Source organism: Pelodiscus sinensis, chromosome 2, assembly GCF_052426305.1.
Source record: "Pelodiscus sinensis isolate ZL-2025 chromosome 2, ASM5242630v1, whole genome shotgun sequence".
NCBI lineage: Eukaryota > Metazoa > Chordata > Testudines > Trionychidae > Pelodiscus > Pelodiscus sinensis.
In genome coordinates, this window is record NC_143053.1 from 255,321,716 (window position 1) to 255,336,655 (window position 14,940).

At 37.8% G+C, this 14,940-nt stretch overlaps 1 protein-coding gene across 8 annotated transcripts in view; it reads right to left on the bottom strand.

Annotated features, from left to right (window-relative positions):
- Nucleotides 1–298: 298 nt before the first annotated feature.
- Nucleotides 299–14,940, bottom strand: part of LOC102454842 (meiosis-specific coiled-coil domain-containing protein MEIOC-like) — a 29,844-nt gene continuing 15,202 nt past the window's right edge. For all 8 annotated transcript variants that reach the window (XM_075922940.2, XM_075922942.2, XM_075922943.2 and 5 more), the window contains 4 exons: nt 10,971–12,789; nt 9,410–9,544; nt 9,100–9,280; nt 299–6,888 (listed from right to left, as the gene is read on the bottom strand). In XM_075922940.2, coding sequence (XP_075779055.2) covers nt 6,632–6,888; nt 9,100–9,280; nt 9,410–9,544; nt 10,971–12,789 — 2,392 coding nt within the window. In that variant the 3' untranslated portion in view covers nt 299–6,631. The remainder of the gene's footprint in view (nt 6,889–9,099; nt 9,281–9,409; nt 9,545–10,970; nt 12,790–14,940) is intronic.

Genomic DNA, 14,940 nt, shown 5'->3' on the forward strand with positions numbered 1-14,940 from the left:
AGGGAGGGAGGGAGGGAGGGGAGAGACTAGTCGACTAGCGTATCAACTCTTTGAACAGCATTTGCTTATCAGATAATCAATTAGTCGTTCACATCCCTATTTACTAAAACTTTTCTTTTCATGTATTTTCAATTATTAGTTTATTCTGCACCTCGCACATACGCCCTCCCATTTGGAGTAAACTGGAATTACGGATATTCCTCATCAACTCTAATTCAAATAAGACAAGCATTACTCATTGACAACTAATGTTCCCACCACCGCCACATACATTTACTGAAATAATATAATCAGTGACTTAAAATATGAAATACTTTAATTATTTTTATAACTGTAAGTGTTACCCAGAACATACAACAGGTTTTTTCAGTGACTTACAAAAACAAACAAAAAAAAACCCAAACGAAAACCCCTCACATATAGAACAGCAGCTGATATGTAACATGAGTTGAACTGTATAAAACAATAGCTGTAACTATTTATTAGCCATGTACATACAACACAACTGATTATTTAAATAAGAAAACTATCACATACATAAAATGCTAGAAAATTACACTGGCCATGATTTATTACAGGATTCTCATAAATCTATGACTTTCATACATGTAACACAAGCATCTCTGCCTACGGTTGTACTTTTTAAAAATATAAACCATACATAAGTGTACACATTTAGCATGGTAGGTCACTTTACCACAAGTGAACACAAATCTAGCCACAAGGCTTCCTGGTGTTCCATATAATACAGTTGTCTTAAAGAAAACAAAAAATACACACCAAATTTACTAGTTAAGGTGAAACAACTTTCTAAAAAAAGTATGTCCCAACAGAAATCTGTGTGGTATAAATAACCTTTTTTTTTTTAAAGTTAAGTTAAGTGTTACACAAAAGAGGTAGAAGTGAGATTCTGCGATGGTCATTAGACATCCAGTTATTTTACAGAAACTTGGCAATAAGCCTAAACTGACTCCTCATTAAGTGTTATATAGAATTAAAAATTGACACTTTGATTCTTTACTTTCACGTATTTCTGTTGGGTCTACTAAACGGATTAACTCACAATTGCCTTCTTCAGTAATATTTCACTAGCAGTGTAAAATTTGTTTTTAATTAAATGAGACTGACCAACATACATCTAAAAGATACACCTCAGACACCAAACAGTATATTAAAATAGAGACGCTATTAATTTTTGTATATTTGTCATAAAAATAAAAATAAACTTATTTTCCCATCTATATTGGAAATAGCCTAATTTTGTGAAAAAACTATGTTCATTAAGTAATTACTGTGCATAAACAAGTTTTAGACCAGTTAAATTTTGTACAGTAAAAAATGTAAAGCAACCTTTATCTAGCAATGATTTTTAAGCTGACACTGGTCTAGCCTTGCTCACTTTAGTTAGCGTTCATATACTTCTATGCAAACAATTTCCTTTTTAAAGCTTACCTGGCAAATAAGAATCAGAGGAATTATAGTTTCAGTTCCCCAGTTCTAAAAAAGCTGCTCAAAACTACTTTATTCCATTCATTATTAACTTCTAACAACAAAGGCTAAATAAGTACATTAAAATGCACCTTATTTTTTGCACCTTTAATTGTAGTATTGCTAGTAAAGAAAAACGAGTCGACACACTACAAAACTGGACAGATTTGCTTACAATATTAAAAAGTAAAAAACCAAAGAAAAAGAAAGTGCTTTTAAAAAGTAAATTATAAAACAATTTATAATAAAAAGTAACTTCATAGATACACAGTTTTTCCTTTTATAATTATATATAAGTTTCCTCAAAACAGAAAAGTGCTGGTGAGACAGACAGCTAAAACGACACAAGAAACAAATCAAGATCTTATCATGTTTAAGGCTGTATTTCCATCCAGGCAAATCAGGATAAAACAAGGTGCAAAATTCTCAAAAGCCTATGGATTTAACTCAGCCAAAGCATCTACAGTAGGTACATTCCTCAGCTTTAAATGAAAGCAGACTATCCTCCTAACTGCAAGATGTTACTATGTTCAAAAATCTTACAATAAGTTAGGGAAAAACACATGTTTCTGGAGTTTTTTGGTACCTAATGTTCAACATGAACTGCAAAGCTTTTATATACAAAAAGTTAAATAGTATAAGACTTTAAGTCAATAAAACAGTAAGCCCAAGTGAAGTCAATATCTGCACAATTATGGACTTTAATGGAAGCAGGACTGTGCGCAGCTTCTGTGTTGCCTTAATCTCAAAGGCTTTGTCATTTAAAGACACATTTAAAAGTTAGCTTCTCCCTTGTATTCACCTAAAATACCAGAATGTACCAGACTCTCTCAGTCTGAGATCAATTCTTGTAGAGTAGAAAAAGAATCCAGAGCTCAGGTCTTCACAAGAGAGTGGAGACATGGCTTGTTTTCATACAAGCTGAATCTACCCAAAATGTCCTGAATGAAAAGGAAAATTAAATACATTTAATTGTCAAGCTCACTTTTTAGACCCCACCAAAAAACACACCAGCCATCTTTTGGCCTGCCCCAGCATCCACCATTTTGACATGACATAGCTGCCATAGAGCACAGATGGAAAAGGAAGCCAGCTTTTAAAGCAGGTCAGAAAATGGCATGGCTTGTTAGCCTTTATTTTTAAAAGATAAGGGTCTTTACTTTTTTCACAGATATCCTGTATAGCCATTAAAAAAAAAAATCAAGCACCCAACTTCCTATCAGCCATCTCTTTAATCCAATGAGAACCAGGCGCTGTGCCTTCCTGAAACCATGTGCTCTGAGGACAACACTGAGTAAAGTTGAAAGCAACGGTTTCAGGGGAAATCGAGATTTAAAAAAAAAACAAAAAACACCACACACACACACACGCCAGCGAATATTAGTTATGTCCAAAATGCCCTTTCCATCGAGCACATAAATGGAGTTTACGTCATTTAGAAAAAAGTAGACATCACTGTTCCAACAAATGGAGAGGAGCAAAAGCCAGAAGAGGAGGGCCTGTAAAAAGCACCTGATTTGTGGTAAAGGCCTTCTTGATCTTGAAGACCCCTCTGTTGGGATGCGGCACTACACAGAACAGCCACATTCTCTGACAATCTCACCTCCCTTACCGCTGACAAATAAATACTGAGCGCATTAGTACTAGCCTGCACCAGTTCTATCACAGCAATTTTACTCTCATAGGTACTCTGGGGACATAGAGGAAGAGAGGCAGAGGCCCAGGTACTAAATATATTGGTGGAACAGCACCCTCATTTTGCAGCAGGCCGGTACATCTTCTATCCGGGAACAAAAAAAGGGAAACAGGAAACAACCACAAGCGTCCAGCCTGCTATGGAGGTGGGGAAGGAGACAGCCCCTAAAAGGGACCCTTTAACTTGTGATTTTTAAGACTGTACTGTATTGCATTAGCAATTTAGGATCTTAAAGCATCAACCCTATTCCATTCAAATAAAGAAAAACCTTTGTGTTTTAACTAACATGTCTGGAACGAGAATTTGCAAACATTCTGCTCTCTTGAAACCAAGCTGACCAGTGCTGCGGACCAGCTGCAGTAAGCACTGACTGTATCCTCCTCCCCATACTTATTGGCACACACTAATCATGCATACCAGTTAAAAAAAAGGGACACTTATCCCAGGGTGGAGGGGAAATTGTTTAAAAAGGAAAATTCACTGCATACTCTTTGATTGCTCCACAAACTGAAAAAAATCACTATCCACTTGAATCCAAGCTCCTAACAAATAACCCTAGTCTGCTTCCACTGAAGGCAATAAAAATCAGGCTAGGGGTACTAAAAAACCAGAAAAGAAATTATACTTATTCATGTGAAGAGCTGAATAGAGTATTTATGGAAATTGCTTTCCACTCTCAATTCAAGCAATAGTCAGTTAGGAACACTATGACCAAATAGAGCTACTGTGATCCCAAATTCCAACTGGTCAGTTCACAAAAGACTGTATTTCCCCCTCTAAAATATAGAAGAATGTGGATCAAAACAAAAACAACTGAATTGTTTTGAAATAATTTTTGTTTTTACATGTCAATGCTGTTGATGGTTAAAGTATTTCAAGAAATGGGCAGAAAAATATCCATACTAAGATGGGCATCAGATAGTTCAAATTTTAAAAAGAAAACAGGCAGATCAAGTAAAAAAGAATTAAATGTGCACATGTTGCATTTGTGGGCAACACAACTTTGTTATTAATACAAATGACTTGTGGCAACTCTCAACAGCTATTGTGCCTTACACATGTTAAAGAGTCCAGAACTGGACAATCAAATTTTATGTAAGAACAACACTAATACCATATGCTACGTCAGTTATAGTCAAATGCCGCTACATTTAACCCTTTTAAATGTATTACTAAATTGCAACAGAAAGCTGAAGTGAGCATACAGTTACTTACCGTTTTTGAAAAATAAGACTGTTAAAGGCACATTAACTATAGTATGAACTGATTAAAATCACATTCCTTCACAATAATTTACATACAAACAATACAATAAAGATCCTAATATGCCCAATACATTCACGACTACAAAACAATCCTGCAAGACTACAATTATTCTGTAAACAAATGTAAATCAAAACTTCCAATTTCTATTTCCTGGTAACGTAGTAATTATAACTCAATAAAAAACCTCAAATTCTGTAAACGCTGAAAAATTTTCAAACCACCAACTACAGTTCCACAATAGCACATCTGACCATCTGAAAATAGTGCAAACAGATTGCACACGCACACAGATACAAAATAGACTCACAGCACTAAAATAATTCTCTTCAGTACCAATTTTTAGTTTTAGACTAAGGCTTTAAAATATCCACTGAAACTGATTAAATTTTCTTTAGAAAAAGTAGAGCATACTTATAAGAAGATTCTGCGTTCTAATAATTCCTTTGTTTAATCAGTAGATCAAAATGAGGCTTTAGTGATTTCTTATTCTAGAAAATGATGCACTCATCACCTCATTACCATTAAAAGGGTACTACCACTGATACTATATTGGTACTAATAGAACTATAAGACTACATGTGTTCGAGGAACATTCACAGGTCCAAAATTACAGACTGTTTGGAATATTTAGCAAGTACATGTATATGGAAATAGAATTACACATTTATCAAGAGAACGTGTCAACTTCAACATCATAACATCATGAATCACAGACAAATCTTCATTTTAAATCTTTAAACTTTTTCTCCTGTCCTCACATAATTCTTTTTTCAAAATAAGAACTGCTCTCCAAAGCCATTCATCAATAATATACTAACACCTAAGAACATACTTGGTAATTAGTACATTTTGAAAGACAATCTAACATTAAGACACGATTGATAAAGCATTAAAGTACTCAAAAGTAGTGTGATAAGAACAAAATACAAAGTATTCATCCTTTTCTAATTATCACTCTATACATTCACAATGATATGTAACACTTCTGATTGTCTAAGCCACAGGATGAAGACTAGTAATAGCAATTAAATATAGGAAATCTTCTCATGCTAAAAGAAATCAGTTAAACAGCTTTGGTAACCTAGTATATAGTTAGATTTGTGTAAGTATCTGCAAACATCTCTTCCCCGCAAAAAAACCCCTATATACTGTGTGTATATTTATATATAATATATATAGTTCCTGAGTAAATCATTAAATCTGATTATTAGGAAGGTTTGGCAAAAGACCCAACTGTATATTATTAAAAAAAAATTAAATAAACATTTAATCAAAATATTAAAATAAATATGGAATGTTTCTGAAAATTAAAGTACCATAGCCATATTAATAACCATGTCATTTTTCATTATGTGCATACATACTGGTTTTAACTATGAGGCAACAGTAAATCTAATTTCTAATCCTGAGTGACAATTTTTTGTTAACTGCCAATGTATATTTTCATGCAATGTTGTACTGCAGCTCTAAAAACTCCTTAAATTAGTTCTTCATTTATTTATTATGTAAAAAATTTGTCACAAGGATTATACTATGGGACCTTTTCATTTAGGTTAATGCAGCTGAAAACTCTTAATTGGCAGAACAAGCATTTCATGTAACCAACATTAAACTCTGATTATTCCTATCAGACTCTTGGCAATTACCTGAAACATTTGACACCCTGTCACAATAGCAATGCAGAAGTGTGGATTAGTCAGTGTTGAGTGACAGTACAAACAATTACATTATTTAGCAATCATTCTGGCACTTAAAATAATACATAATGGTGCAAACAACCTAGTAATTATTAAAATACCCTTTAAAATGGCATTTCTAGTATCTGCTAAATTTTATAGCTAACAAATGAAGAAAAGAATCAAAATTAGCTTAGCCACACACTGGTTTCTCAGGTCATGGCTTGAGTCACAGCTGATACATAGCTTTGGCTAAGTGGTCAAGAAAATGGTCAGCTATTGCCCAGTCTCCCTTATTAATAAAATCTTTATCTTACGTAGAAGACACTGCAATACCAGCAATATTAAAACTGTAGTAACACTATTACAAGAAATATTTGTCAACACCAGAATCACAGTAATAAAATTGCAGCACTGATCAGTTGAATTATTTTTTCTTTTTAACAAAAAAGTTCTCCACAGCACAATGCAATTCACTTTCTTCCTATCTTCCCCCACTGCTCAGTTATTCAAAAAGCTGTATAGGTTCCTCATGATTTTCTTTTTTGCTCCCCTGCTCTTCAGGACATGCCTTGTTCTTTTCTTGTGTGCTTGTGTTTCCTAGACAAAGCTCTTCTAAAGCTCTTTCCACCTCCTCCTGTTTCACTGGAGAGCTTAAGCAGGCTTCTGGTAGAGTCATCTGCAGTGCACACCATAAAGCAGTACGAGCTTTGCGTGTAGAAACAGCTAATGCTTTAATGGCCCCTGCCAGAGCAAGAACATCTACAAAGAGAAGAATATGCACTATCACAAGCGAATACACATCTATGACATCTATTGATTAGACAACAATCTCTCGAACCCAGCCAACACTTTGTACTATAGTACTGTAGTTCCAAGAAACCACTGGAAAGATTGCACCCTGTTATTAAAGACCCATATTTTCAATATTTCTTTAGTTATATTCTAGGCTTCCCAATGCACCAAAAGCTTCAGAGGGTAGTCAAGTTAGCCTGTAACTAGAAAAACTTAACACACAACATATAGTCTAGTAGCATCTTAAAGATTAACAAAACATGTAGATGGTATCATGAGCTTTCATGGGCAAAACCCACTAATGCACCAAAGTTACGAATAAATTCAGGCTCCAGAACACAAGGTTTCGATAACAAATGGTGATGATGTACAAAGCAGGAAAAAAATAACTTTACTAATAATTTCCTTTCCTGCAAGATAGTGTGACAATGTACAAGTCATTAATGGAGTTCAATCCATTCAGACCAAAGAAATTATTGTACACCCTAAAAGAGACTTAATCCTAGACCTACAAATCCTAGATCTGCCTTCCCTATTTGGTTTAAGACAAGTAAATTGAAGCTTTCCTTGATTGGGATAGCTAATGCCTGACTCAGACCTGGTCTATACTGAAGCAGGTCAACATAAGATATGCATCTTTAGCGACGTTAGTTGCGTAGCTGGAGTCAATGGATCTTAAATTTCTGTCTGCAAAGTGGGAGGTCAATGGGAGCAAATGCTCCCATCAACTTCTCTTGGTCCTCGTGAGGAGCAGGAGTACCAGCGCTAACGGGGGCACCCTCTGCGTTTGATTTAGTGCGTCTTCACCAGACCCACTAAATCGAACCGTGGAAGATTGACTGCAGCAGCGTCGATTTTCCCAGTAGTGTAGACATGCCCTCAGTAAGTCCTCCAACCCTTTGTCCTTCAACCATAGAACAGACTGCTCGACACTATGGGTGTGTCTAGACTACATGCCTCCTTCGACGGAGGCATGTAGATTAGCCAGATCGGAAGAGGGAAATGAAGCCGCGATTAAAATAATCGCGGCTTCATTTAAATTTAAATGGCTGCCCCGATCTGCCGATCAGCTGTTTGTCGGCAGATCGGGGGAGTCTGGACGCGATGCCCCGACAAAGAAGCCTTTCTTCATCGACACAGGTAAACCTGGTTTCACGAGGCTTACCTGTGTCGATGAAGAAAGGCTTCTTTGTCGGGGCATCGCGTCCAGACTCCCCCGATCTGCCGACAAACAGCTGATCGGCAGATCGGGGCAGCTATTTAAATTTAAATGAAGCCGCGATTATTTTAATCGCGGCTTCATTTCCCTCTTCCGATCTGGCTAATCTACATGCCTCCGTCGAAGGAGGCATGTAGTCTAGACACACCCTAAAGAAATACACCTTGGATGCACTGGACTAGGCTAGTATCCATTATGAAACTCTCAGGGTTCCCAGCAAAGCTGGCAATAAACCACTTTTAATCTCATTGATCCGAAACCAAGCTATTGGATCCTATGCAATCTAGATTCAGCCAAGAACATGGAGCAAAAACTGTATTATTGGCATGGATGGATGTTCTCTTGATGTAGCTGGATGGAGTGCTGCCATCCATCTTTATCCCAGCTCTCTCTGCAACATCTCAAAAATCACAAAGGAGAAAAAACCCTGAAAGACTAACTCTTGTCTTGTATCCTTGTAAGATCTAACATTCAGTTTGCCTCTACAGGATGTCTCTCTTGTGGCAGGTGGACTGGCTGAAAGGAGATGCAAAGTTTATAGTATGTGTGGTCTTTCTAGAGTACGTGTGGAGGTAGACAAATACTTTGTTCTATTTGAAATTCTCCATCATACTCGTGTGGGTTATGCAGATCCCCATCACCACCATGAAAGTAAGTAGCAACCACTTGCTTGAAAATATAACTCCTACAGATGAAGCCAAAGTTGCCTTTTAACTAGTGCATTACCCACAACAGGTCTGGCTGCAAATGTGATTCGGGCTAGCATGAATAAAAGTACCAAGAGATAATTGTCATTAAAAAGCCAATTTTTGTCCTTGTTTGGGATAAGTTCCTCAAACTACCTGCCCCAAACTAATCTGGCAATTACAGTAGAAGTCCACAAAAACCTGTCTATTTGCTTTTTCAAATAGGAAAAAACCCTCATTTTTAAAACTGCAAAGCAATGAAAAAGTGTTTACCTTTTTCATTATTGTAGCGAGGTGCTCCTTGTCTTTGTGGATTGGCAGCATTAACAATCTCATCTTTCCGCCTCACTTGTGTAATATGAATGGCTTCTAAATGATGTTCCAGAGTATTGGATATATTCCCATGGACAGGAGAACCACGAAGCCTTTCCATTTTTCTGATTAAGGTGAGCACCTAAAGAATATATTGAAAACACCAAAAAAGTGTTCATTTTTTAAAATCCTACACAAAATATAAGCCCACAAACAAATAACCTGGTGCTACTAATACATAACAGAAAATTCTGCAGGCAAGTATGCTTACTCTGGCCTGTTCTCGTAATTGGTCCACAATCAAACGATCCACTCTTGAAGGGTTAGCAGGAAGTCGGGAAACAGGAGTATTATTTGAACTAGATACTCGTTTTCCTGGAAAGTTTCTTGCAAGATCAGCTTCAGTCTGAAGAGAAACACATGCTTTTTAAATATTTAGAAATGAGTTTTATCCTAAAACCTAAGCCTTTTTATTTTTTCACTACTACTTAGACGCATAGGAGATGGGGGCATTTACAACAATAAGAAGTCATTAAACATTATACTGTCAACAACTGGCTGTAAAAATGAGGATACTTCCAAAAATTCCAAGTCCTACCTTACAGCGTAAACCTAGAATCAACATCTGTAACCAATAAACAAAATTACTTTAAAACATTGAACCGTCTTGGGACAGACCCAAGTAAATAAAAGGGTCTTGCGCAGGCTTTGGGAGTTAAACTCTAGCTTTGTCACCCCAAATTAGAAATGTGAATTCCCAACTACCTTCTTCGGATAATACCTTGGTAAGGGCTCTCAATCAAATCCACAGATTATGAATAAGTACATGAATTGTACTCAACTGCTGCAGTGGTGGTGTTTAACGCCCCCAAGAATAATCTCAAGTTTAAAACACAATGGCTGTGAGAAGATACCAGCCCTGAAAAAAGTCATCCACATGGACATTAAACTCACCTATGACAACAGACCTGGGTAAAGCCCAAAACAGTATTTTAGATGACATCTCCCTTACATCTGAAGTCAGATATAAACAACAACCGTTTTGGCCTCCACTCAGTTCATGCTGAACTGAATATTGTCCAAAAATAGCTGGACCAATAAAGGCCCTGCTTTATCATCCATCCAGGCGTTAGCTATAAAAGTCACATCAGGGACTTCTTCCATGATCCATGGATGGTAGTAACTATTGCCTACCAATCTTACACTAAACAACATGAACCAAAGAATAGGATCCCATGCCACCAGATAATATAAGAACTATGTCCAAAGAGGGCTTGATGGTATTTGGTTAACCAATCGTTGGTGTCATGTGAATTTAGTTCAAGAAAATGACTGCTGAACAAGTGGTCCTAACCCTGTGGGGCTGGAAAATGAAAGATGAGTCTCAGTCTCATGCACAGTTGTATGACGTTTATACTGTTTGGTATCTTCTGACCATGCACATAGTCATAACACATTTCACAGGAGTAGCTGTCTGAGTCTGTATCTGCAAAAACAACGAGGCATCTTAAAGATTAATATTTATTTGGGCATCCGCCTTCGTGCGTAAAAACCACTTTGCCAGATACGTGGCGGGATGCATGGGCTACCCACGGAAGTTTATGCCCAAATAAATATTAGTCTTTTAGGGTGCCACAGGACTCCTCGTTGTCAAAAGATTGTTGCAGATGGAGCTCAAAGTATTAAGAACAGAATGAAAGTCACAATATTTCAAAAAAGCAGCAAGACTGCTTTCTTTTCACCAATAAGATGCAAGAATTTCTACTTCACCCACCTATTCCTTTGTAATCACCATCCTATATACACAAATCTATCAGGATAGACATGATTACCTTTTTCCTCTCCTTCTCCAGAGCTCTCCACTGATCATAACACTCCTCCAGACGAATATGAAGCTCATTAGCAGGTCCACTGCGAGTTCTTGGAGGCCTATACTTGTTAAAAGGAGTTGGAAAGGGAAAGTATGGCACACTTAACTCCCCACAAAATAGATCATTAATAAGGGGATGCAAATGGTTAAAATCGTCATAGTGAAAAAGATCAAGAAGCTCAGAGAAGGGAAATGGTGATGGAGGAAAAGCAAAATTATTTGCTGATGGAAACGGATGGGGATTAAACTGAGCAAAATTGGGATTTTGCTTGAACTCGGACATTAATGGGAAAGTTGGAAGAAACGAAGTATTGATGAAGTCAGACATGTTGCCACCGTTTTGTTCTTGTTTCTTTCGGAACACGTTGAACTGTTGCTGGTTTTGTCCTGAATATCCAGGATGGGGTATCCAATTCCTTCTGCCTCTTCTATCATCTTTATTACAGTTATCTTGGCTTTGCTTTTTGCGAAACCTATGATACTTTTCAGATTCATCACCTGCAGAATTCTGCTGTGTTAACCAGTTGTGTGACAAATTAACGGGTACTTTATGATACTGGCCTCTCTTGTTAGTCAATGAATCATGCTGGTAATGTCCAATAGGTTTAACTTGTTTCTGATTTTCTGCAAAGAAATGTGAACCCCCCAAATTACTAGGAACACTATTTGATATTTGTACCCTTCCATCTTTCCTTGAAGAGGGTACTGGTGATAACTGGGAATAGTAAGAGGGCTGGGTTCCAGACTGGTGTATGGGAGATTCACTGGACATAGCTGAAACACCTGAAGAGGACTGCGGACTTGTTACTGCTTGGTTTTGCTTCCTATATGCAATATCTGATGTAGTTGTGGGACTTAAGATTTTACCATCCAGCCATCTATATCCATGGTAAGGTGAATGATAGTTCCCATTTTGTAGAGTAGTTTTTACAGATAAATGAAATTCAGAAGATTTCTGAGAACATTCTTTAGGATTAATATGGCTCTTACATTCAGTGTTATTGAAGGTTTCTCCCAAATCAAAGCTATTATGGCCATTTTGCATGCAAGTTTCCTGTGGACTTTTAGTTGTTCCTCCAGAAAAACTATTTTCTTTAACAAAAGGTTGATTGAGAAAATATAGGGATGGGTGAATAGATTGCTGTGATTTATGAGAAACTGTAAAATCTTCATATTTTTTAGAAAACAAGTGGTTGTCCTGGAACGCTTTGCCCCACACACGACCAGCAGGTGGACTAGATAGATCATTGGAGTACTTTGCATGCACTTGTTTGTCATTTTTCATAAGGTTGCCTCTTGCTCTGTTAGTTTCCCAATACTCGTTCTGAATATCAGTTCCATCTTTAATTCTGCACTGAGAAGAAAAATTACTAAAATCAGAGCTGCTCTTTTCAGTGTCTCCATTTAATTTCATCTTATCATAATTGCACACGTGCTGATTAAATTCTACATTTTGAAATGCTAATCCTTCCTGCTGAATGATGGCATTATTTTGAAAAGCAGAATTTTCAGGATAAATGTTCAAGATGTCATCAGATGGCTGAGTATAAGGGTCAGAAGGAGAAAGCCAAGACTCTAGAAAATGGAGATCTTCAAATTCTCTGTGTAAAGACTCCACTTCAGTTGACTTTTGCAAGTGTCCTTGGTAGAAGTTCGGTGTGCCAAACAGGTTTGGCAAATCTTTACTTTGTAAAGGGTGCTTAGAAGAAAGACCTGAGAAATCACCATTGTTTCCAACTTCAGATGCCCACATAGGGGGAAACAATCTTGACAGAGAATTCCTGTAACAAATACAATTGCACTTTTAGGACTAGCTAAACACATTTGTATTGTATTACATTTAAGCTCTTGTTCAGAGTTCAAATTTTTTTTTTCCAAAATGCAAAGCTACTACTAAGACCAGTGTCAAAGAGATAATTTCAAGCAGTTCTGTCTCAGAAATTAGCAATAAAAAAAACTACTAGTGTATTAGACTGACAGCCCATACTTATTTTTTATTGTTTTTTCTAGTCTACTTTTAAAGTGTTTCGTTATGGTGCTTCAATCGCTACCACTCGCCTTTCATAACCTTCAGAGACTTAATTATTTATTCTTTAAGTCTCTGAAGATTATGAGACTGTATTGGCATTTGAACTCATTAAGCACTTCTCATAGAAAAATTCTATGGCACTCGAAAACAAAATTAAGTCTCACAACACCCCTGCAAAGTTGGTTCCATGTTCTGCAGTCATGCTTATTTCTTTTATTACATTCTCCTTGTTCAGTAAAACTGTGTTTCAGCCCCCTAGCGAGAAAACATTTAAATCACTTGCCATACGGTTTTCTAATCATAGTTTACACTCCTCCACTTCCATGTTTAATAATATCCATAAGCCACCAGATACAGATTTGACTCCTGGGATCGTTGAAAATGTTCGATGGCCTCCCTTCTTAGCACCTTTCTATGATGACTAATGATGTTTTAAGATAGGGAAGATAAGAATGTAAGAGAAATAGCATACTAACAAAGCATTATCTTGAATTTCGTTTTTCAAATACTACCTGAGAGAAGTCAGCAAAGTCACGGTCTATCTAGTCTCCATGGTTCTAACAGTTGCTAGGAAGAGGGAGAATTCAGATCCTCCTTGTGGAATTTCCACACCAAATGTTTGGGTGCAAGAAAGAGTGTAACCCAAACAGAAGGCTGTAGGGCCTGCTGGCAAATCCCACCAATTCCAAGAGATCCACATACTCTACACTTCTGCACTGGTTTTGGGCTCTAGCTCTTTCCCAATACAGTTCCAACAGAGCCATGCCATTAGAGTCCGGTCACTACCGAATAGCAGAGCTCTGAGGAAGCGTAATATAGTCCTATATGGTTACATTTCTCTGAGAAGCTCCTTTGGGTACCAGAAAGAAGTTGCAACAATGTTGCTCCTTCACTCACTACATTGGGAGGTGTCTGGCATTAAGAGGGTGCAGGCAGAATGCCCCCCCACTCTCCAGCAGATATTTGTAGGAATGAGCAGACCTGCTAAAAATAGGAAGTGTATGTCTTAAAAACATACATTTAACTCAAGCTATTTGGGATAAAAAAAAGCACAGAAAACCTTTCAAATTTTCTGCATAAAGTCTGAGATACCAAAGCTACGGAGGGTACCTGAGACATAGTCATGCTGGGGAAAGGCAGGCACAGCTGGGGAGCTCTGGCGTGACCCTACTCCAGGCCATTGTATCAGGCCTGCAGCCTGAAAGGCTGCTAGCGCTGCAGGGAGGCAGCCAGGGTAGGAACCGACAGCACGTTCACATCCTTTGCCAATGAGGAGTGGCCACGTCAGACTGCAGTTTGCCCCTGAGGCAGGGGCTAGATGACAACTGGCCATGGGTCACTGAGGCAAGGTGGTTATAGGGGATAGGGGTTTCCTGGAAGGGGAGGACCCCAGAGTGCAGGGGCACTGCTGTGGGGCAGTACAGTGAGGAAAAAGCACGGTGAGCCAGAAGGGACGGTGAGCCTGAAGTACCAGAAAAAGCACGGTGAGCCTGAAGTAGTGCCGGAGACAGGTAACTGAGGGCAAGACACCAGCCAGTTCCAGCTCCAGGGCTGGAAGAGCTAATTCCCAAGGAGACCAGCAGGAGGTGCTGCGCTTGTGAAGTAGGGGGGTCAATAGCCTTGTGTCCATGTAGTTAAAACTCACCCTATAAAACCTTCTATGTTTGACTCGGTGGAGTGGAAAAGGTTGCCCACCAATTGCTACAGCAAAATTCTTCAGCTGGAGGGCAGGTACGCAAAATGATTTAGCTGCAGTGATTCATCAATACAAAATCCTAAGGTTTGTTTAGTGCCTAAAACTACAGATATATTTCAAATGTACAAACAGAAATATACAAATACATGATCTCCATGACAAGCCACCTCTACCTTCGGATATATCCACAGTCATACCTCCTTTAAC